This window comes from Psilocybe cubensis, chromosome 2, assembly GCF_017499595.1.
Source record: "Psilocybe cubensis strain MGC-MH-2018 chromosome 2, whole genome shotgun sequence".
Classification (NCBI taxonomy): domain Eukaryota; kingdom Fungi; phylum Basidiomycota; class Agaricomycetes; order Agaricales; family Agrocybaceae; genus Psilocybe; species Psilocybe cubensis.
This window is the reverse complement of record NC_063000.1, coordinates 1586027-1609492: the sequence shown is the minus strand read 5'-3', so window position 1 is coordinate 1609492 and position 23466 is coordinate 1586027. Positions and strand designations below refer to the sequence as shown.

The following is a 23466-nucleotide window of genomic DNA, read 5'->3' as shown; positions in this document are numbered from 1 at the left end:
GTACTCTGTTATTTCGTTTGCATCTCTCGCCCATGTATTCTTAGATCGGACATGATACCTCACTTCTATTCCTATATCCCCCCTTTTTGCTACCCATGCTCGACGCATGTCATTGCTATCACGGAATGAAGTTTAACGAACCTCCATAGACAGTGTAAACAAAATTATCAATTGTTTACCGCAAAAAATTCAAAATCAAAGCAGGATTAAGAAGATATCGCTTCATGCAAGTTTGTTCCTCAATTATTTGTTTCGATGATTTGGTGAGATATGAATTTACTGCTTGATGAACTCTTTGTTGTCTGTTTTGTTATGCGCCGTGAGCCAAGTAGCCCCTAGAGGGCCGGATGACCATTGCATCAAATGCTTGATCATGTGATACTCATGGAATCCCCTCACAGTTATGTATGTCTTTTCCGTTTTCAAACAACGACTACACTCATCTCACCTTTAAGCTCCAGGCAAGTCTAGAAAAACGCCTTCATAAAACTACAGTACCGTTCCGCGTCACCTCCAACGAAACATTTCATCGTTTCGACCTTCTCTACCGGTTCATCCAGAACAATTCCGGGAAAACTCACAATCATGAACGTAACTTTCTATACCTCTGAGTTCACCTCCCAGGTTTCCCAAATCCCGATTTTAACAATACCCGGAACTATCTGGGCATACTATCTTGAATACCTGTGGTTTTATGAACCAGACTCATGGGTGGCCACAATCGCGTATTCGTGCCGTGTGCTTGCCGTTCTCATCAGTTTGCCAGTTATCATTCTCGGACTTTTGGTGCGGTTTTTTTGCCCATTGGGATCATGTATATATTGAACTGAAGCCTTATTTTATTTATTTTATAGGACATCGCGTCATATGGAATAGCCAGGACTCTTGGAGTAGTCGATGACGTGAAAGCTTCGACGAGCGACAAAGCCACAGTTCACCTACAGACACCTTCTATCATGCTCAATGGTGCCATCAGCCCGGCCTCAGATTCCGCCTTCAGTGACTCCGACTCAGGTGTGGACCACAACCTTCACAACAAAATGCGTAGTCCCTTGTCGGACTCGATCTCGGAAGCGAACGATGGTCTCTCTTCGCAACCCCCAGCGGTATTCTATGCAGGAGAAAGCAGTCTCAAGTTGTCAGGGGTGGGCGTGTTCTCGCCAGCAGCATCATTACCCCCTTCACCAACGCTCAGTCGTCGCGACCTCACCGATCTTGGCTCCGAATCTCTTCGCCACCGGAAACAACACGCTGTCCAGATGGAAGATGTACCAGAAGACGGTAGCAAGGATTAGAGCTTATTCTACAATAAATTCGTAGTAATACTATGATACATACAAACAGTTTTCGACCGTTATTACTGTATAGTGTACATTCCCAAAACAAAAGCGGATAAACGTTCTAAAAACCAAAGCGTAGTTGATCTCGAGTGAAAACAGGAGGTTTCCACTTCAGGTGTTCGGGGTGTATTCGTCGCCTGCGCTTCGCCATAGTCTTCTGGTGCTTCTCAAGGACAGAGTTGTTAAGGCAAATGATATGCTGTCCTTTGTAGTGCTTGAAAAGTTGCAACGTTGAACATCTGAGGGTGATCATGAGATTAATCCAAACCTATCATAGCGAGGTATTAACGTACGTATTCATGACATCAGCATGTGTGATGGAAGTTTTTTGTGCGATATCGTCGATGCTCAATTCGGAATCTGGGGTATTTAGAAGTAGATCGATTATGGTTTCTGCCCAGTAGGCGCGGTAGCCCAGAAGTCCAAGATCACTGAGAGGTTTCTCAGGACTTCCTAGCTTTCCTTCCTTCTTGCTGAGTTCGTATGAAAATTCAATCAAAAGTTTGCCATAACCGTGTCTTTGATGTTGCGGGAGTGTGAGGATACAGGCTACGTTGTAATTTTCGGCAGACTCCTTTTCCTTTGAGAAATAACCAATAACATGGCAGCCGTGCGAATCGCGTTTGGCCTGCAGTCAAGGGTTCAAAATAGTCTAGTAAAGATATTGTGAATAGAAGACTCACCATAACATAATACATAAATGGGGTAACATCGTAGTAAAGGGTTTTGCTAAATTATGTTCAGCACATTGACCTTCAGGTAAGAAAGAGGTGACTTACTGATCAAGAAAACATTTGGAAAGAAGGCTCAAGTTTCGACACCAGGTCAGCTGTCGCTTTCCATCAATTTCGTAGAAGGATATGTCCTCATGACGGTATATTTCATTGCCAGGAGGATGCATCATGGTGCACCTTTGTCGATGCCGTGAAAACATCATGGGGGAAGGAAAAAAAGCAAGGCAGAATTCACAGATGTACAGGACTGGTAGATGGGCGTATTCTTTAGGATACGGGCTAAAGTACCAAGCGTCCACCTCGTGGCGACCTATTTGAAGACGATTGAGGTTTTTGACTCGGGCAATTTCTGATATCGACTGTGTCATTGAACCCGACGTTCGAAGTTTCTCAATTTCTTTCTCTTTGCTGAACGCTGATAGTGGAGGTGCTTCCATAGCAGGCTCTGAAAGGCTGAGGTCGAATGTCTCCACCTCCCCATCACCATCAACTTCCATATCTCCTTCAGCGTCGTCATCTCCTTCTGCATCCTCCTCTGCTTCTTCCTCTTCCTCTTCTTCCTCCTCTTCGTCATCATGCATAGTCTTGCGCTTCAGGGACGAAGGTGCTGGTGAGGGAGATGGAGGGTAGTCATCCATAACCATAGGAGTAGATGGCGCAGGAGTGGGGGATGCTGCCAGAGCAGCATTGGATGTTGCTTTCTTCAATAAATTCTGAGTTCGGGGGGCTTTTCCTGGCTTTTTGGCGGGTGTCGCTTTCTTGGGCACAACCGGAACCTTGGGGCGTGGCCATTCAAGATCCCTACTCAAGACAAGGCGCGAACCGGAAACCCACTCGTCAAGACGTTTATTGAAGGATTCCCAGTGAACGAAATATTCCCATTGGTCCTCTGGCTTAGGAGTACCATCTGCTTCTGGGACTTTGTTGTTCTTGGCATATGGGTTGGAAGGTTTGTCGCGTATTGAAAGGATTTCAGCCAACCGTTCCTCTGTTTCGCCGGTCGGTCCAGGACGACGAATGTAGATTTTACAACCAACCGTCACTGTCTGCGGATGGCTTAGTCATTACTTTGAGATCAGTGCTGGCAAAAGCTCACCTGAATAGTATACGTTCCACCCGGTGTAATTGGGGGTGGCGACCCATCTACAGGTGTTGGTGCTTGTGATACCATACAAAAGTTACTTAGAAAGAAGAGAGAGTTTGGAATTGCCCTGCAATAACGACTAAACTGCCACTTCACACAAAGAACGAAAACCTCAACCTGACTCGAATTATTACATAATAAGTCAGCATCTTTTGTCAGACTCAAGCCATTTTTGGGCATAGAAAGTCCCTAAGATTGGGACTGCCTATTTCTGCGCCCTCAAGACTCGCAGAATGGACGATGACCTTGTTCTCAACATCGCAACCGACGATAGCGTATCTATCAAGGCCGGCTTGGGGAAGAAAGGTGGAAGATGGACGGAAAGGTATTTTTCTCATTCAATCAAAAAAGTGTAGCCCTGCTTATTATTTGAAAAGATTAAAAGAGAAGCGTACATTAAAACGCAAGTCTCGAACAGAGGAGAAATCAACGCCTTCCGTGCTTGTATCTAAATCTTCGGAGAATGACCGCCCTTCCAAAAAGGCACGAATTGAAAGCGCACAGCCCAAGTCTACCGCGCAGGTGCCCACCGTACAACCTAACTCATCGAAACAGGCGCGTGCTGCTCAACCTGTGCAGCCTTCACGACCTACTCAGATAATATCTTCTCTATTTTCATACAATCCCAAAGTGGATGCCCCCGCCCCTCGACCAATTGAACCCTCCAAAATCACTGCACCAAGCAATGCTCCTCTAGATTCCTCAACATTTTCTGGACTTGGTCTTAACCCTTTGCTCATATCGCATCTATCCTCAAAAATGGACATTCACAAACCCACAGCCATTCAACGTGCTTCCTTACCTGCTCTCTTGTCGACTTTACCCGAAAAAAGTTCTCGAGATGTTTTTCTTCAGTCCCAAACTGGTTCCGGAAAGACACTATCTTACCTTCTTCCCATCATCCAAGATCTACTCCCTCTCAGCTCACTGTCCTATATTGATAGATCAATAGGGACTCTTGCAATAATCATTGCCCCCACTCGAGAATTGGCCAAGCAAATCTCTGATGTACTAGAAGCTATTCTGAAAATGCGTTTGCGTGCTGAGGACTCATCGACCACCTCACCAGACACCTCGACTCAACTAACACGCTGGCTAGTCTCCGGCCTTCTTGTAGGTGGAGCAACGCGTACACATGAAAAAGCAAGGCTACGTAAAGGCCTCCCCATTCTAGTCTCGACACCTGGTCGCCTTCTTGACCATCTACAAAATACTTCCTCATTTAACGTGGGGAAATGTCGATGGTTGGTGTTGGATGAAGCAGATCAGCTCATGGAACTTGGGTTTGAGGAGACGATTACCGGTATTATTCAAGGTCTTGACGGACGGCGCAGAATGGCTAAGCAGGCAATGGAGGAGGGGAAAACAAATGAAGTCGGTGGGTGGGACTGGGAACGACGTAGAAGGACGATCCTATGTTCCGCTACTATTAGGGAGGATGTCCAGAAACTTGCAGGGACTGCTCTCTCGAATCCTCTCATGGTAAAAGCAACTGAATTTGACAAAGACGAAAACGTCAATACAACGTCGTCGAATCCCGAAAAATCCCTTGTCATTGGATCCAATCCCGAAACATTTACCCCGCCTTCACAACTCTCGCAAAAATACGTTACGGTACCACTGAAACTGCGGTTAGTTTCTCTTATCGCACTCCTGCGGAAACTCGTTGCAGAAACTCAGGTGCGACGAGGAGCCAAAATCATTGTCTTTCTCAGTTGCACAGATTCAGTTGACTTCCATTGGAATTTGTTGGCTGGGTCTTCAATGGCCGGTCCCGAACCTCATTCATTGGCAGGAAAAGATGACGATGAGAGCGATGAGAGCAGCGAAGATGGGGATGTGAAATCCACATCTAAAGTATATCCTGACAAGGTCGAAGCACAATGTTCACTTTTACCCGATGTCACAGTTTTCCGACTCCACGGTTCCCTTCCCAACAATCTACGTCTTGCTGCCCTTAAAGGTTTTACGGGTAGCCAAGGCAAGAAGAACAAACCTGCTCAAGAAAATTCCTCTATTCTTTTCTGTACTTCTGTAGCAGCTCGCGGTTTAGATCTGCCTCTAGTTCGCGCAGTTGTTCAGTACGATCTCCCGACAGAAGGTGGCGTTACTGAGTACGTCCATCGTGTGGGACGCACTGCACGCGCCGGGAAGGGTGGTGAAGCTTGGGCCTTCGTTGCGCCGAGCGAAGTAGAATGGGTCAAGTGGGCGGAGAACAAGATGCAAGGCGAAGAGACAGGCGACAGTTCAAAGGTGTCGCTGATTGGAGTTGCTGTCGAAGACCTTCTTCGATCGGGATTTGGAGGAAGAGGGTCTGAATACGAACAACGTTCGACAGAGGTTCAACTTGCGTTCGAACGGTGGGTTCTGCAGAATAAAGAGGTAAGTTGATTTCAATATTTATCAACTATTTTCGCTCAATCAATATTATTCTCGCAGAATGCACTCATGGCACGAAAGGCTTTCTTATCACACATGCGAGCTTACGCCACGCACCCTTCAAGTGAAAAACATATTTTCCACATCCGTAATCTTCATATGGGACACTTGGCAAAAGCCTTTGCTCTGCGAGATGCTCCAAAATCCGTCAAGGTTGCCCATGCTCCATCACAAAAGAAAAATGATGCCCAAACCAAAACTCACCGGGCCAGTAATAAAGCCAAAACAGAGGGTGTAAAAGATTGGGAGAAAAGTCACAGTGGTGAAGCTGAGAAACGTATGCAAGCCATCGTACGAGCACAGGGTCGCCTTATCAAGCAGGGTGGTGTTATGGCCAGTATGGGTGCATCTGAATTCCAAATTTCTGGTGGTTATGACCTCGAAAAGTTAGTTGGTCGGTAGTTGATGTGTTCTATATCAAATTCTCCCGGCTTCACTGTTGATTTAGATTGACAAGCAGTGTTTGATTTGAGCTATATATATACTTATTGAGTTTATTGTAATGTATCGAGTACATGATTGTGCACTACGTTGGGTCTACCGCATTTTCAAAGAGGATCTTGTTATGTTTTTCTTTTCCAATTTCTAAGTTATACCCAACGGGCCAACAAGGACCACACAACTGGTTTGATCTTTCAGAGGTTGATCCGTCGCGTTGTGGTATTCCCACACTCTGAATCATCAGTGGTCGCCACGTCTCGTTTAATCCGACACGTCTACATTCTTTGACTTTATACCACCATGTTCGGCCGTGTTTCCCTCGCTTTCGTTGTTGTCTCTGTCGTCGCCTTCTTCTGCGCTCAGTCCGCAGAAGCTGCGAAGGGCCCCAAAATCACCAATATCGTTTACTTTGATATCAAGCATGGCGACAAGGACCTTGGTCGTAGTGCGTAATGTTAATTTGAGTTTTGCTGTTTGAATGTTTGCTGAATTCTGTACAGTTACCATGGGTCTCTACGGTGGCGTATGTTGACTCTATTGGTCTCTGTCTATTCCTCTAATCATTGTGTTTAGACTGTCCCCAAAACAGTGGAGAACTTCCGCGCTCTTGCTACTGGCAAAAACAAAAACGGCGAAGAACTTGGTTATGGTTACAAAGGCTCCAAATTCCACCGCGTCATCAAAGACTTCATGTTCGTTGACATCCTTATAAACGTTAACCGCCGACTCACGACCTTGTTTTCAAAATGATAGGATCCAGGGTGGTGATTTTAGTGAGTTTGAACTTAGCAGACATGTATCATAGAAAAGCTAAACCCCTATTAGCTCGTGGCGATGGAACAGGTGGCAAGGTATATCACTTATACTTTGAAATGATTCATGACTTACCTATTTTCGGGATAGTCGATCTATGGTGACCGCTTTGCGGACGAAAACTTGTATGCCTAGCTCTTACCAATGAATGAACCCTTCTCACTATCCCTTCATTCAGCAAACTTCGCCACACTGGACCAGGTACACTTTCAATGGCAAACGCAGGCAAGGATACCAACGGTATGTATTACCTAGACTAATATCAATATATTTCATATGTCTTATGCTGGTCATATAGGTTCTCAATTCGTCAGTCTCTAGGGCATTGCTCATTTGCTCCCGATTTAACCATCTCCTCATAGTTTATCTGCACTGTTGTTACTAGCTGGCTCGATGGCAAACACGTAAGTTCTTCTCAAGCTCTGCAGCGCAATTTATTCACGCCTTTACCATCAGGTTGTCTTCGGGAAAGTTATAGATGGCATGGACGTTGTCCATCAGATTGGTTTGTTTTCTTTTTTGGGTTTCATGTGTTTCTTTGCTCAATCTATTACAGAGAACGTGCCTAAGGGTGGAGGTGATCGTCCCAAGGAGGATGTCATTATTGCAGACTCTGGAGAGGTGCGATATTTTCTTCATTTTTTCTTTTCCAGTGTTACATAAACTTTCTTTCAGCTTCCTGTTGAGAAAACCAAGGATGCCGATGGCAATGAGGTACCTCTTCATGCTGAACTTTAAACGTTCTCTGAGTGCCCCAAAATTTCGTATCAATAAATCCATATTATTATTAACAGGATATACCTGGTGGCACACCTGAAGCCCTTAAGACCCCAGTAAATGCGAAGATAGAGACTGAAGCAGCCAATGCATCAACCCCTGTGTCCACAGAGGCTACTTCTGCGTCGGAGACGGCCATTATTCCCCCAGGGACACAATTTGCTGATTTATTTTTCGTCCTCATTATCGTTGGAGTTGTTGTGTCTGCCTTTGTCTGGATAGGAGGTCTGCGATATGTTTCCCGATTTCTTCCCAGCGGCATGCGAGCTCGCTATAGTCAAGTCGCCAATGACGACTTGGTGAAGTAAAATTACAATGTTATCAGTCTTGACAAAACCACCAATGCTTCCTTTCAGGCGCATCGCATAGGACAATCGGCATAACGGTTGCATAAAGGCGTTGAATCTTGATTGTGCTATGAAATCACGAAAGATCTAGATTTATTAGTGTATATAATCTTTTTCCGCTCCACCTCCAATCCATATCGCATGGGTATGTATAATTATCAATAATACATTGGCAGATGTAACCCATGAGAATGTCAGATACAAACTGAGGTCTACATATTTGTAGTATACACAAGGGGTATATTCACTGAATATTTGAAAGCAATACCAATAAAAATAGTACGCCGACGGGCCATTGCATGGTGAGTGCTGCGGAGGAATTTGTGCTAGTGTCAGGCCTGTTTTCACGATATAATTAGTTTGTACCTTGATGAGAATTGAGGAACATACGGGATCCCGTTTTGATCAGAAAAAGAAGGACAGACGTTCGAGGTATTCGAGAGAGAAGGCTCAGCTGGGCAGCAAGCACCGGTACCCAAAGCTTTGACACTGCCCAAAGCAGCAGCATTATCGGACCCAGCCCAGTCATTCAAACACGGCACGCTCTGGTACGAGATGTTCCAGACACCAAAGTCCTTACAATTCGTAGGAGGTAAGGTAAATGTGGGCCAAGAAGATTCTGTTACATGCCTTGTAGCCATAAAGAGCCTCATCAGAAGGAAAGAAATCATCAGGTATAGCCTTTGAAGGGTATGCAAGATCAAAATTCAGAAAAGCACCAGCACTGTATAATCGTGCAAGATTCAATATTTTTCTGTACCGTTGATATTGGTCACGGACGTGTTGGGTTTGGAGGTGGTCCCGGAGCACCATCCAGTTTGAGAGAGAGGGCAAAGGTCCGTAATTTTCACAACGATAGATTTTACAACAGGAGGGATGAAAGGGGGGGTCGCAGTGACCGGATTAATGAGCGTTAAATTGAAGCATCGTCCACAGCCAGGACCTGCCATGATTTCACCAGTTAATAACCATGTATGCGCGAATGCGAGATGTGAGTAATACAGGCGTACCATAATTAGTACTGCTACCATACGCCATCTGCGAAAGTGCCGCTGTAGGGTAATTCGTGCTGGAAGGAGTACATCCGCATGATGCAACGTATCCTGACGGAAGCTCATAGTGCGTCATCGTTGCGAGTCCATTGTCGGAGTATTCAATCCACTGAGCAATAACATGGGAGGAGAGGCAGAGCAAAAGTAGAGGAGCTGCTGGTACAAACAGCATCCTAGGGATACATGAAAGCAGAAGACAAGAAATATAAAGCCCCAACACCCTAGGTGTGTCCGATTCACATCGCCCAAGAAACGGATGCAGTTTGATGGAGTTAATACGGAAACCCAGGTTGCCTCAGCCCTCATCAGTCACGTGATATTGGCTATTGAAACGATCCGCCAGATGCTTTCAGTTTAAGCTCTCATACACGATCATCATGAAGGTCGGATATCCCTCATGTCATTCCTTTGAGAAATTAGATACCTCTCTTCTTGCACTCAAGATTGCAAGACATTCTCCTTGTTCCAGATGTATCAAATGTCCTGGACTCCATCCGCCACCCGGCATTGACGTAGTGGTCGACGGTCAGAGCGATTCAAGTTTAGGTGACCTTGGGCAGTATGGCTCAGACGACGAGGACGAACCACCATCCTCTTACCTGTCAAGCTGTGCCTGTGGTCATGGTGTAAAGGAACATAATGCAGACGAGAAGGAACTTGGAAGAGTAGAGTTCAATCGAAAAGCCAGAGTCGCCATTCGACTTGATGAACTATTGCAGGTAAGCCCACTGTCCGATGAACAACACGGCTGTTAACTTGTTTAGGTACGCAACGACCATTCGCATACTCTCTTTATGTATAATTGTCCCATGTCAGGACTCTGGTCGTCTACCGGACTTTGACTACACGGATGACGATATATCCTCCCTACGGAAACAAATGGCTCATACAATTTCGTCTGTCAGTCTTGCAGCTACCAACTCATCTCCAGGTAAGCAATATACACCGTTTCTGGTATCCCTATTCTCCCTAAGTATTTGTCAGACCACCGAATAGAAAATGTTCCCCCTCGTTCTCCAACATCATCTATACTTAGCGACCCTCCGCAACCCGCGACCAAAAAACGACGCGTGTCTTTCTCCTCCTTAAGTGATGCTGACCATGACGAGGATGACGATGAGGATGATGATGAAGAAGATCGGCCTCTCGCTGCTCGGATTACAATGGGGTCTCGTTCGGTTCCTGGAAAGCGAAGCGGAAAACAAGCACCTGGTAAAAAGACAAAGAAGTCACATACTCTTGCAGGAGGTGCTGTACCTGCATCATCAATTGAAGAAGCCAATGCCAACGCTCCGACCTTTAATGGGAAACATAATGGAATTAATGGGCATGAACCCCGAATTAAACAAGAGGACAAGATGGACGAAGGCCAGCTCAATCGCTTGACTGCTGGTATACCAGTGGACTCCGTTGGAAGGTCGTCAGCAGGCGTGCGTAGGAATTCGAGTTTCTTTCTTTTGTTCCAGCACATTTACCGGCATTTATTGCAGCCACCAGTGAGAACAGAAAAACCATCAGCAATTGAATTGCGAAAAGGGGTCATACAAATTACTGCAGTGGAAAACGACAGACAGGCTCGCTCTTTAATAATTCTAACAGGTCTTAAGACACTCTTCCAGAAGCAGCTTCCTAAAATGCCTCGCGAATACATAGCTCGCCTCGTTTTTGATATTAATTCAAAATCTCTTGCTATCATCAAACGAGGATATAAAGTCGTTGGAGGGATCTGTTACCGACCCTTCATACAAAGAGGCTTCGCAGAAATCGTCTTCTTTGCCACAAACTCTGCTGATCAAGAAAAGGTATTCATCAATGTTGCGTTCATCGTTCGACATTCAACTAAATGCTGAAGTTTAGGGCTACGGGGGAATGTTGATGGATCATTTCAAAGCGCACATTCGAAAGACTTATCCGGATATGATGCACTTCCTCACATATGCTGACAACTATGCTGTTGGATACTTCGAAAAGCAGGGTTTCTCCAAAGATATCTCATTAGACCGTTCGGTGTGGGCGGGGTATATTAAAGATTATGAAGGCGGAACTATAATGCAGTGCACCATGTTACCCAAGATTGACTACTTGGATAAGCAATCCATCTTCAAGCAGCAAACCGAAGCAATCCTTGCAAAAATTCGCGAGAAATCGACTTCTCATATCGTATACCCTGGACTCCCTCAATTCCAACCAGGCGCGCCACCAGGCATTAAAGTCGACCCAAAAACTGTTCCTGGTCTAAGTGAGTAACCTGAACGTTTTTGGGAATGTTTTTTTAAAAACAAAAAATTCCAGGAGAAACAGGTTGGACTCCTGAAATGGCAGCGCTGTAAGTTTACACAACTGTTCTACTTTCTTTGTTTCTTATCATATTATACGAAGATTGGCCCGTGGTCCTGTTAAACCTAGTACACGGACTACCATGGAAAAAATCCTAGCAGAGTTGATTGAGGAACCGAGATCTTGGGCTTTCCGAGATCCCGTCGACCCGGCCGACGTTGCTGATTATTTCGACGTCATCAAGCATCCAATGGGTACGCGGTTCATGATGCTGTTTGTATATACTGATTATATTTATCCTTTGTACCTGATATTTTCGTAGATTTATCAACAATACAAAATAAAATCGCCACGAATCAATATAAATCTTTTGAAGGTTTCCAAGAAGATGTTCAGCTAATCTTCGACAATTGCCGACTCTACAATCCAGAGTCGACCATTTACGCAAAGAACGCGAGACATATGGATCAATTCTTCACGCAGCTTTTATCCAAGTATCTAACCTCGGGCGCGCAAGACAAACAAGGGAAGTAATTCCGTTGCCTCGCTCGCTATCATTCGCTATCTATTATTTAAACCATGCCCACTTTGCACCCACGCCACACTGTCAGTATTAGCCATCACTATGTAGTCATTTTCCTGCTTTGTCATTCATTACTTAAAGAGTAATATTTGTATAACTTATCATCAATTCTGTATCTATACCACACACACAAATTTACCCTATTTCGAAGATTAACGTTGACGAGGACAATTTATGTTTATTTCCAGGTAGTTATACATGTGTAAGAAAAAACAGGACAGCGTTTCAGCGACGAAATATCGATGTAATCGAGAGATGTTGCAACATCCCTGCAAGCTTTCAGCGTTGACCATCTGCAAATTATCATCAACAAAAGTATATTTGTACAATGAAAGTGACACTCACAAGCCTTGCTCTCGTACTTGCCTGAGATTTTAATATATTAGGTACCTGAATAAAACCTGGAAGTAGAATAGGTGAACTCACCAATGCCAACAATGATGTTCTGTGGGTCCTGAGGCTTGTTCAACAAGTAATTCTCAAGAATACTCTTGGCACCGTTAGCATAGCGTGCCTGAGCGTCAAGGGTAGTGCCAGAGTAGTGTGGTACCATTCCGTTACCACCACCGAGGGGGTTCTTCACAGTACGCCAAACATGGTCTTTGGGTGCGGGCTGAACGTTCCAAACATCGCCTATGATGCTGCAATTTTAGAATCCACAAGTAGCAAAAAGGCAAGTTTATACTTGCCAGAGTAGCCAGAAAGTTGTCCGCTCTTGAGAGCGGCGGCAACAGCATCCTTGTCACAAATAGCACCACGAGCAGTGTTAACGAGCCATGCACCCTTTTTAAAGTGCTTGAGCAATTCTTCGTTCACAAGTCCTCGGGTGCCTTCGTGGAGAGGGCAATTGACAGTGACAACATCACACTGTAGGTCTGATCAGCGACACTTTATTCAACTTTCTTGAATGACGTGTACCTGAGAAACAAATTCCTATAAAGCAGAAATAAGTGGGATTTTAAAGAAGTCGAGACATTTTAAAACATGCCTTGAGATCCTCTACTCGACGGGCCTTGACAGCTTCGGCAGCAGCTAAACGACGGGTGAGATTAAAGGATGATTGGTTGACAACCATTTTTTACCTGCTGGAAGAGGGGCGTAATCATAGTAAAGGAGCTCCTTGGTATCGAAGGGAACGAGACGTTGAAGGACACGGTAGCCGATACGTCCAGCACCAATAGTGCCAACAACCTTTCCTTCCAAATCGAAGGCATTTCTGGCAATGTCAGATACCTGCCAATCTCCCCTTTCGATCATCTGTAAAACAGTGAAAAACAGCGACGCAAAAGCTGTAGTATATTTTCTAACCTCGTGGGCAGGGACAAAATTCCTGACGAGAAGGAGAATACTCATCACGACGTGCTCGGCAACAGAGACGACATTTGACCCAGAGACCTGCCTAACGTGTAAACAAGGGGCGAAGGATGCACTACAATCAATTTACCTCTAAAACTTGAATTCTATGATCGACTGCAGCATTGAGGTCGATGTGATCAGAGCCAACGCCAGCAGTGATGCAAAGCTTTAGGTTTTTGGCCTAACAAGTTTTGTTCGGATGAGATAGTCACCCGATAACCAGTAGCTTTACCTTCTCAATGAGGTCTCGAGTCAAATACCTACATTGACCTTGCTGAGCCCAATGTAATTTATGGTATACTTTATGAACTCACCCCGGATGGAAAGGCGTTGTAATCAAAACTTCAGCCTATAACAGAGCATGTTGTCAAATGAGCACTTTGAAAAATGATGGGTCGTACATCAACTATGTGCTTTTGGAAATCGCTATCGGGGCCCTCCTTGCTACTTGAGACCTACAAAAGAGCATGAACAACCAGAGCAAAGGAGCAAAGATGTTACACACTACATTAATCAACGTGAGTAGTGATTAATCGAGTATGCACAATGACCTTACCGATCAATTCGTGGCCTTGGGATGTAAGCCATTCCGCAATGCCCAGCTATTCATTTAAAGTCAGAAAGTCGTAACTTCAAAAATATAAATTAAGTGTACCTTGTTCTCAACCGTGCCCAACAGGCGTGGTTCTTCTTTAGCAGCCTGGCCACCTTCGTAGAGGATTGCAAGGACCTTTGATATAACGTCAACAATCTAAGCTGGGTCATTCTCAAGAAATACCACCTTCATGACTTATTCTGATAAAAAGTTGGTAGTGGATGAGTGAAGTGGGCAAGTAACTGGGATGTGGAAAGAATGAATGAGAGCATGGTCCTTTTATGTCTCAGCCACTCTGCCATTCGATTTACGCGGGAACATCTACAAGGGAAATCTGAGCGGGCGTCAGATGACAATGAAAGCCTGGTAAATCAATCGAATCCTCCCGATGCATACCAAATGTTACACATTAGGCATACAGGCCCATGGATAGTTGCATGGTAAAGCTTCCAAAAGAGATCACGTGTAATCGGTAACCTTGGTCGATGGAAATTGGAATGCAGGAGGATGTAGTGTACCGTTTTGTTCCGGAAATGGACTCACACACAATGTGCATTCTATTTTCGAACCTGTCTATTTGCTGCTTTCCATGGGTATCAAGCATGATCCTCTGGACATCCCGTTCACCCCGAGATGAGGCGGTCTAAGTCGGAATCGGCGTCTTCAGGCCACCAAGTTATGTTAGGACCTGGTTACGGTGCCGCCGTGCTTAATGAAAGGAAATGTGTTAATTGTGCGGGCTATGTGAGTGAGCCAATTCTAAAGGTGAGCAAACACCCACATCAAGACACTGATTCATGATCGCGTGGCAACTGTAGAAAAATCTTGGAAGAGCGAAGTCTATTTCATGATATGTAAAGGCTTCTTGGTGAGTATCTGCTGATATTATAGGCAGTGTATTCGTGGGTTGAAAGAGTTTCATCAATATGAATGTAATTGGTTTGTGTGATTGAGAACATAGAATAAAGGTCTATATTAGGGAGGAATCTAAGCGAAGAAGAGAAAGTTAATACCAGCATCATAATAGACATATTTACACTTACTACACTGGATATCCGGATGATTGATTATTTAAGCCACTGTTATCTACCCATCACGTCGGGTGTGTTAGGAATCATTTCGTATTCACCCTCATCCCCACTCCTTTCATCTGACAGACTTGTGGGAACCTTGTCATGCGTTTTCTTGATTAACTCCCACTCAACCCTCACGAATACCCACAGCCATCTGCGAACCAACTCGGCGACCTCCAACCAGAAGAAGGCTACACTCCCATCTCGCGACGATTGCATATGTGTAGACAACTTGACCGACCATATCATGCGTAGCAGCAGATTGACGAAAATCAAAACTGGATAGATGGCGCGTGGATAGAACAAGATTGTTCGCAAGCCAAAGCACGATTGACGGTGTCGATATTTGGGCGGATCGCTGAGTTCAATACGGACTGGCGGGTGATCTTCTGACGACTGGGAATCAAGCGATGTGCGGCTATTAACCAAAGGAGTACCAGAATGCAGTCGGGGAAGAATAAGTGGTCTCGGAATGTGACGATCCACGGCCTTTGTTCGCTCGATCTTCAACAAGTCCAAGCCCCAATCGTTGGTGACATCCCACCAAAATGAATACAAGGAATTGACGGCGGCTGCCAGCAACCTTAAACCTGATCAATTTCGTTCGAGGGGTGCCAAAAAGCATTACATACCACAGTCGAAATAGGGGATGGGGGCCTTGCCAACTTCCTCCAGAAATTTTATTCTCGCTTTCCTTACTCATATCCGTGGAAAGTGTACGTTGAGCAGCAGACAAGAATATAACCGGAAATGACGTCGCGTATTTTAATGCATTGTACAATGGCTTCCGACTGTCATTGGATGGTAAATTGTACTCTATGAGACATTGCCGGAATCGTAGGAAAAAGGGAAAACTATTTTGACGTTAAAACAAACCCATACAAACTTCAACGATAACACTCACCTCATAACCAGAGGGAAAAACCAACGCGACCAGTAATCTTCTACAGGAGGCACTAAGATGCTATTTCCTGGTTTCAGCATCCAAAGTGATAGCCAAATGTCCCCAAAAACTCTGGCGAAGGATGTACCAATGTCGGCAAATATCACATCAGAAAAATATATTGCACCACTTCCAGCAGGAAACAAGCATCTTCGGATGGCCCTGGAAGATGCGCAGGTTAGACACTTATAACGCGGAAAAAAAACACGTCATAGTTGGACTTACATGGTAAACTTGGCGCGTTCATGCAAAAACATGATATTATATGGGCATAACAGAATGAGTAGAAGGGCGATTGCAGTAATCCCTGGTATATACCCATATGCGTCTACGCGCAAAGGATCGCCTTGAGTAACAAATCTATAGATGGTCCAGGAAAAAAAGCAAGCTGTAGCATAGGAAAAGAATATGCGGTATACAGAATGGTAGAGAATGGCGGCTTTGGTGTGTCTGAAACTGGTAGAATGATGTACAGGCATTACTGAGTTGGAGCTATAGGTGTCCGTTCGCAGGTCCATCGCCGACACTGCGTCCACCCCAAGAATGTCGAGGCCATGGAGATTGCTGGCCCATCCAAATATTCCAAGACCTATCAGAAGGAGTGCGCGGTATGGTAGTGGGAATGACAGATGATATTGAATTTCGTTATCGTTGGAGGGCATTATGGCAGCAAAGTAGTCGTATGAAGACGCAACGGTCTGTAAGGCATTGATGTTTCGATGCAAGTTCTTCCAAGGTCGCAAGTTGGCGCCACCGTCCGTGGCTTACTCACGTGACCTTTTCTGGCAACTGCCCTGCAACTGCCACTGACCAGCCGACAAGGCTAATACCTCCTCCTCATGGCAGACAAAGGCGGCGCATACGGCACTAAAGCCGCAGATACTGATTTCCGGAAGAAATGGGACAAGGAAGAGTATGCTGAACGTGCCAAAAAGAAAGACCAAGAAGAAAGGGAACGCATGCAGGAGAATGAAGAGCGCATGAAAAAGGGTCAACTTTTTCACTCAATTTCTCGATAATAACTAACTTTCTGTCTAGGTAAACGTCCTCTAAAAGGTCGAAAAGATGACTTGCCCAAACCTACTCAACTGATGCAACAAAGAGAGGCTCCGTTAGAGCTTGACAAAAACCTTGGCAAGACCATGGTCGTCCAAAATCCTGGTGGAAAGGGACCGGGGCAGCCTGGATTCTACTGTGAAACGTGTAACAGGACTTACAAAGACAGTGTTGGCTATCTTGATCACATAAATAGTAGAGCGCGTAAGTTATTCCACTTCATCGTTCTGTAAATTTCTCAATTATTGCCATTAGATCTACGCGCCTTGGGTCAGACGACAAAAATAGAACGGTCGACTCTAGCACAGGTTCAAGCACGAATAGCGTATCTCAGAGAAAAAACCAAAGAGGCTGCATCAGCTAAAGCATTCGACTTCGACCAACGTCTGGCAGAAGTTAGGGAAAAGGAACGCGAAATACGAGAGAATAAGAAGGCCGAGAGAAAGGCTGAGAAAGAGAAAGCCCGCCTGGCTATGATTCAAGATGATGGCGATTCTGAAATGGCTGCTCTCATGGGTTTTGGTGGTTTTGGTTCAACGAAGAAGTAGGTGCCTCCAACGTGCGTAACAAATTCAGTCGCTCTATATACACCCTGTATTGTTAGTCTGCTTATTGTATTACAAAATTTATTTCACTTCCTAGCGACTTCGTTCTACGGTCTTGCCAAGTACATTGTAAACTTCACATCATCAATCTCCTGCTCCTCTTCAATCAACAACGTAGCTCCCGCAGCCTTCTCCTTAACGTCAACGGGAAGGTTTCCTACTGTCTTTTTAATGATTTCTGTATTCTCCTTGATGGCCGAGAGAATATCCGCTCCAGACCCCTCTTCAAAGCGGTAGAAGACATGAACATCGTCTGTAGCTTGAAGACCGGCCTTCTTCCGCAGCTTCTGTACACGGTTGGTTAGCTCACGAGCTAGCCATTCGCCTTGAAGGTCTGCATGTATTTGTATATCAAGTCGGATGACAACGTCGTTATCAGTGTTGGTGGCAAATTGACCTTCGCTGGAGGGTGGGAGCTCGAGGTATCGCTGAACAGCAAGGTCTCCCTCGATGAGCTCGATACCGTCGACGATTATCTTTCCAGATGAGACATATGATTTAATGTCGTCACTGGAGACATTGGGAAGCGCGTTTCTGACACGACCAAGGTCTTTGCGCAACTTGCGTCCCAAAACTGCCCAGTCGGCCACAGCTTTGTATTTAACTCCCGATAAGGTTTCGTCAGAGGTAAAGACGATGTCTCTGACGTTGAGTTCTGATTCAATGTAACGCTGCAGTGGCTTGATATCCGCGAGGTATTGTGGATCTGGGTGGAACACGAGCAGTTCTTTCAGAGGCACCTGTGTAATATTTTAGTAACCTAATTTCTTCAAACAAGTTGACTCGTGTACCTTCAAAGATAGGTTATTCCGTTCGCGGATATTTCTGCTCAATTCGATAACGGCCTGCATACGTTGAACTTGGCGCTCGATGTCGGCGTCGAAATATTCCTCTTTTACATCAGGGAAACTCAAGAAATGAACTGAGCGTGTGTCTCCAGCAGCGGGATCCTCTGGAATGTATTTGCGTAATGATTGATACAAATTTTCAGTCATGAAGGGTGTATAAGACGACTGAACCAGGTTGTTAGGTAATGTATAAATGACAGAAGATATATATAAACTTACCATGGTACGGCAAAGTGTAAACAAAGTCTCAAACAGTGTGTTGAGGGCAGAGATGGTATCTTCCTTCCCGTCTTCGCCCTTAAGACGTTTTCTGTTGAATCGGATATACCAATTGGTCAGTTCATCGACTAAAGCCAGCAGACGCGGGATGATGGTGTAAAGTCGGTATGCAGCCATTTCTTCTCTAACCAATCTAATCAAAGATTGGCATCGGGCAAGGATCCATCTGTCCATGACGTTGTTGGGGAGGGGGGCTTGCGCATTGTACTTGAAGTCGATCCCAGTAGACTTTTTGAGCAATGCTACGTGACCGAGGAAGAAGCGGAACGAGTTCAACCAAGGCAAAAGTACTCGGGAAATGACTTCTCGGACACCCTCCTCACGGAAACGGAGATTGTCTCCCCTCACAATAGGAGAGTTAACGAGGAACATTCTGCAATAATATTGTTCAGATAGACCTGATCGAATCATTTAGCTTTCCCATACCTTGTGGCGTCGGCACCATATTGGTCAATGATGATATTCGGGTCAGGATAATTTTTAAGACTCTTGCTCATTTTCTTGCCATCGCTATTAAAAATTCCATGCCGAGGTTAAGTAAATTCAAAAACATCGAAAGAGACACATACGCAGCAAGGACCAGTCCAGTTACGATGAGATTCTTCCATGGGGCCTTTCCGAAGAGGTGGGTAGAAAGAACGAGCAAGGTATAAAACCAGCCACGGGTTTGATCGATACCCTCAGAGACGAAATCGGCTGGGAATGTTCTCTCAAATAGCTCTTTGTTCTCAAACGGATAGTGCTGTTGAGCGTATGGCATACTATTATGAGTGTGAATATGAGGGTAGATTTAGTTTGCTTATTCCGAGCGTACCTTCCAGATTCGAACCAACAGTCGAAAACTTCTTCAACACGTTTGAGTACACCTTTACCTTGTTTAGAAGGGATAGTGATATGATCTATTTTATCCCTATGGAGATCTGTAATGCCAGTGACACCAGATAATTTCTCCAGTTCAGCCACTGAACCAATGCAAACAATCTGACCGACAGAAACAACTTATTAAAAACCACTATGAGGAAAGATAGACAGACCCACTTCTTCCATGTCCTCGCTGGCCCAGAGCGGCAGAGGCGTTCCCCAGTAACGATTACGGGATATATTCCAGTCTCGGGCATTCATGAGCCAGTTACCAAATCGGTTATCACCGACATTCTGGGGAACCCTGCGATACATTTTAGAGTTATACCCATGAGTTGCGTCATAGACCGTAGACGGACACACCATCGTGTTCCCTCATTGTTTGCAACGAGCTCATCTACAATAGGGGTAACTTTCACGAACCAAGCAGGAATAGCACGGTAAATCAAAGGTGTCCCTGATCTATAAAAGCCACGCCAAGTATTAAAATAGCAAGAGGTAAGAAACCTGTGTTGAAACTTTACCTCCAACAGAATGGATAGCTATGGTGGAAAGTTGACTGGACGATAAGACGACCCTTGGCCTTCAGAATCTTCTGAATAGGACTGTCCGCAGCCTTTGAGTAATGAGTATTGGGACATATTACCAATGCACCGTATACACTACCTTGACATGAAGCCCTGCAAAATCTGGGACCTCCTTGGTGAAAATTCCGGCATCATCAATAGGACAGGGAGGCATTTCGTCGGGCCTCAATACACCGTGGGCGATGGCGATACGATAATCATCTTCACCGAAAGCTGGAGCTTGATGCACAATACCTGTACCGTCTTTATCAGTAACATAGGTATCCACGAGAACTCTGAATGCTTTGTCTTCAAACTTTTATGGGTTAAAGATCATGGATTTTACATCAGTTGAATTGCTTGAAGTACACTCACCTGATCCGTGAAATATTCGAACATAGGAACGTAACGCCATCCTTTCATATCAGAGCCTTGGAATTGAGCAATCTTTTTGTATTTGGCCTTTTTCGGGTCTTTGTAAAGAGTCGATAACAGCTTCTCATGGATGATAAAGTTTTGATCTTTCTCCGTGTCGTGGATCTTGATATAAGTAAAATCGGGATGGACGCATAGAGCGAGATTGGAAGGTAATGTCCAGGGGGTAGTTGTCCAGGCCAACAGTGAGGTCTTGGGATCATCAACCAAAGGGAACGATACCGTTACTAAAGTTCAATTTCAGTACTTGTTCTATTATCAAGGAAAAGGACAGACCAGCGGGATCGTTAACATCTTTATAAGCTTGTCCAGCTTCAAAATTTGACAAAGGGGTTGTGCACCCGGTAGAGTAAGGCATCACTCTCAGGCCTCGATAGACCATACCCTTTTTGAAAAGTTCGCTGAAGGCCCACCAAACAGACTCCATAAAGGAGACGTTAAGTGTTTTATAGTCGTTGTCAAAATCGATCCATCGACCCATGCGTTCAACTGTCTGTCGCCATTCTGAAGAATATCTCATTACGATCTTTCGACATTCGTCATTGTACTTGTCGATCCCCATAGCCATTACATCTTCCTTTCCTGTGATGCCCAATCGCTTGTCGATTTCGTGTTCAACCGGAAGCCCATGGGTGTCCCAACCAAAGCGTCTTGGTACATGGAATCCACTAACATGGGCATGTCTTGTTACTATGTCCTGTTAGATGGAATGGAATTTCAGTGCAAATTTTTCGAATTGAGAAGCACGACGAACCTTGATGGTTCCAGCAAGAAGATGACCGTAATGTGGCAATCCAGTCGCAAATGGGGGGCCATCGTAGAAGGAATATTCAGGTCTGCCTTCAGAAAGCTTTAAGCTGGTCTGAAACGCGTCGATCTCCCTCCAGAAAGCAATGACTTTTTCCTCTTCCCTTGGAAAATCGAAGGGTGTTGATACTGTTTACATGTTAATTTTTAAGGAGATTTCTGAACGACGTATTAGTTGACTCACTATCGTGGGCCGGAAACGACATTGTACAGAAGGATGCTATCCAAGCAGCCAGATATACGTAGGCTGTATTGATCAATCGGTCACTAGAGCTCCAATGAGTACTAGTTACTTGGGTTCTTGACGAGTCATTTTAGTTATCTCAAAAGATCAACAAAACGACACTGGTCGGCATTTGCCGATAAGAGATAAGATTATCTTCTACTTTGAATCTTGCAAGTTAATCAGTCGCGTCGCCATTGGTCAAACCGGACTGACCATGTCATTCGCTCATTTGGATTTGTGCGCCCCTTTCGATCTCTACAAGATTCCATGAATCTTCTTCCTTTGAAGAACATCTAAGCCATCTCCCAGTTGAGTTTGAAGCTTGAAATCGAAGTCTATTGCCTAATTTCAACCCCTCTGAAGTTCGTCGTTCATCGTTGAAGTACCAAACCTTCAATGAAGCCATGTTGACGTTCTTGACTCATTGGTCTCGTTCTCAACCAAACAGTACATCCTAATTCTCTTCCATCCAGCCGGCGGATAATTGTTGAAGCTTTCAGTTACTGACATGTAAGTACATCCAGCTAGTTCTGAAAAGTATCTGGGCCGACTTTTACTCAATTGCTTCCGATTGCGCAAAAGACCCCGAATGACCAACATTAGCGTTGGTATTAATACATATCACTTCACGTTTCCCAAGCCCCCCCGTGTTGATGCTTAATGCAGTTCAAGGGCTGTTTTCAGCTTCTGGTCACTGAAGCAGGAGGTCTACGTACATTAAAATCGCATGCAGTGTTCACAGCCTGCGAAATTGGAGCGTTATTAGTTTAAGGTGCTCTTTCTCGAATATTGATGGATTTTGTCTGAAGCATTTGCCTTTCACAGGACTCTATGATTCGAAGACGTTATTGCCCGACGATGTCAGATGTCTATAATACATTTGTCCACCAATGTGAAAGTAAGTTTGAAGTAGCACTTTTTGGACACAAATAGGCCGAAGCACCCTATATCCTCATCGCAACCAGTCAGGCTGAAAACAACTGTCCTCTAACCTAATCATAAAGAGAAGGCCCAAGGATTGTCCGCAGCCCTGTATCTGCGATGTTATACATAGAACATCGAATTCCATCAGAAAATTCCCGCCTTCATAAAAATCCGAGCCGGAACGAATGCAGAGAAGATAGGCAATGTCGGGAGAGGGATTCTTTCTGGGGAAACGACGCACTTTGTCTATGTCTTCTTTCTTCTTTCAAAGATCTATCCGCATTTTTCCTAACATAACTGGCAGACCACTAGAAAACTGTCAATTTCGACATCTGGGGCTTCCAAATCCTATATGGTCACTAAAGAATATTCTCAATTCAACTTGCTTGTATACGAAAGATCACTACTTCAATTCGTCTTAAAAAACCGACAAAGGACGATTGAAAAACTACGTTTTTAGGTTCAATCGTGGATGTTTCTCGATCATCGAGATTTAAGACCCAGCAAAATGGATTTCATATTGTCAGTTCCCTGGAAGCGGGAACAGAACAATGGTTTCTATGATCCAGTCGAATGGAGTGTTTCCTATACGCAGCCGAACTTCAAAGCGTGACAAGTCAATTCAAAATTCTATTTTAGTAACGACGACCCAACAATGTGCCTTTCCCAATGTCTAATGCACCCTCGAGATCCCAGGACCTTCCTTCGTCTATTATCTTCTTTGCCAGTCTCAGCCGTCCCATGGTCCTCCACTTCCAATTAGTACCTGATTTGTCGGGCCGACGCGAGACCCCCGGACCGTGATTGTAACTCGAATGTTTTGCACACCTCGCAAGCGCTGAAGATGTATTGAAAGTGCCTAGAGGGCTTGACTGAGGGCTTGACACCATCACAAACTATTACTTGCGCCTACAAAGAGAAATCAAAACAAGTCTATGAATCAAA

At 44.8% G+C, this 23466-nt stretch overlaps 9 protein-coding genes across 9 annotated transcripts; 5 read left to right on the top strand and 4 right to left on the bottom strand.

The window, feature by feature from the left end:
* Nucleotides 1–585: 585 nt before the first annotated feature.
* Nucleotides 586–1295, top strand: JR316_0002020 (uncharacterized protein; the record flags this gene model as incomplete). The annotated part of the gene is made up of 2 exons (XM_047887815.1): nt 586–786; nt 855–1295. 2 exons carry the CDS (start codon nt 586–588, stop codon nt 1293–1295), a joined length of 642 nt encoding a protein of 213 aa, XP_047752738.1.
* A 106-nt stretch (nt 1296–1401) lies between these two features.
* On the bottom strand, nt 1402–3245 carry JR316_0002019 (Histone acetyltransferase ESA1; the record flags this gene model as incomplete). Its single annotated transcript, XM_047887814.1, has 5 exons — nt 1402–1579; nt 1634–1968; nt 2024–2069; nt 2120–3120; nt 3171–3245. 5 exons carry the CDS (start codon nt 3243–3245, stop codon nt 1402–1404), a joined length of 1635 nt encoding a protein of 544 aa, XP_047752737.1.
* Nucleotides 3246–3451: 206 nt separating this feature from the next.
* JR316_0002018 (ATP-dependent RNA helicase DBP7) lies at nt 3452–6059 on the top strand (the record flags this gene model as incomplete). Its single annotated transcript, XM_047887813.1, has 3 exons — nt 3452–3543; nt 3596–5600; nt 5658–6059. The coding sequence occupies 3 exons, from the start codon at nt 3452–3454 to the stop codon at nt 6057–6059; spliced, it is 2499 nt and encodes an 832-aa protein (XP_047752736.1).
* Nucleotides 6060–6398: 339 nt separating this feature from the next.
* JR316_0002017 (Peptidyl-prolyl cis-trans isomerase B) lies at nt 6399–7996 on the top strand (the record flags this gene model as incomplete). Its single annotated transcript, XM_047887812.1, has 10 exons — nt 6399–6543; nt 6599–6621; nt 6672–6790; nt 6852–6871; nt 6924–6949; nt 7002–7036; nt 7090–7151; nt 7468–7532; nt 7587–7625; nt 7706–7996. The coding sequence occupies 10 exons, from the start codon at nt 6399–6401 to the stop codon at nt 7994–7996; spliced, it is 825 nt and encodes a 274-aa protein (XP_047752735.1).
* A 1468-nt stretch (nt 7997–9464) lies between these two features.
* On the top strand, nt 9465–11686 carry JR316_0002016 (Histone acetyltransferase gcn5; the record flags this gene model as incomplete). Its single annotated transcript, XM_047887811.1, has 7 exons — nt 9465–9806; nt 9904–10018; nt 10072–10517; nt 10554–10889; nt 10945–11326; nt 11380–11413; nt 11467–11686. The coding sequence occupies 7 exons, from the start codon at nt 9465–9467 to the stop codon at nt 11684–11686; spliced, it is 1875 nt and encodes a 624-aa protein (XP_047752734.1).
* Nucleotides 11687–12226: 540 nt separating this feature from the next.
* JR316_0002015 (formate dehydrogenase (NAD+)) lies at nt 12227–14090 on the bottom strand (the record flags this gene model as incomplete). Its single annotated transcript, XM_047887810.1, has 14 exons — nt 12227–12240; nt 12293–12313; nt 12374–12588; nt 12633–12822; nt 12932–12979; nt 13030–13204; nt 13256–13342; nt 13392–13484; nt 13536–13563; nt 13618–13652; nt 13705–13758; nt 13855–13905; nt 13959–14033; nt 14082–14090. The coding sequence occupies 14 exons, from the start codon at nt 14088–14090 to the stop codon at nt 12227–12229; spliced, it is 1095 nt and encodes a 364-aa protein (XP_047752733.1).
* Nucleotides 14091–14980: 890 nt separating this feature from the next.
* Nucleotides 14981–16576, bottom strand: JR316_0002014 (Protein ERD1-like protein 1; the record flags this gene model as incomplete). The annotated part of the gene is made up of 4 exons (XM_047887809.1): nt 14981–15554; nt 15604–15825; nt 15876–16076; nt 16140–16576. 4 exons carry the CDS (start codon nt 16574–16576, stop codon nt 14981–14983), a joined length of 1434 nt encoding a protein of 477 aa, XP_047752732.1.
* A 177-nt stretch (nt 16577–16753) lies between these two features.
* On the top strand, nt 16754–17518 carry JR316_0002013 (Zinc finger matrin-type protein 2; the record flags this gene model as incomplete). The annotated part of the gene is made up of 3 exons (XM_047887808.1): nt 16754–16904; nt 16953–17174; nt 17226–17518. The coding sequence occupies 3 exons, from the start codon at nt 16754–16756 to the stop codon at nt 17516–17518; spliced, it is 666 nt and encodes a 221-aa protein (XP_047752731.1).
* Nucleotides 17519–17622: 104 nt separating this feature from the next.
* Nucleotides 17623–21577, bottom strand: JR316_0002012 (Isoleucine--tRNA ligase, cytoplasmic; the record flags this gene model as incomplete). Its single annotated transcript, XM_047887807.1, has 14 exons — nt 17623–18315; nt 18367–18588; nt 18643–19075; nt 19129–19212; nt 19272–19463; nt 19517–19683; nt 19741–19867; nt 19927–20025; nt 20088–20179; nt 20230–20445; nt 20505–20791; nt 20841–21261; nt 21319–21500; nt 21556–21577. 14 exons carry the CDS (start codon nt 21575–21577, stop codon nt 17623–17625), a joined length of 3237 nt encoding a protein of 1078 aa, XP_047752730.1.
* Between the last annotated feature and the right edge of the window lie 1889 nt (nt 21578–23466).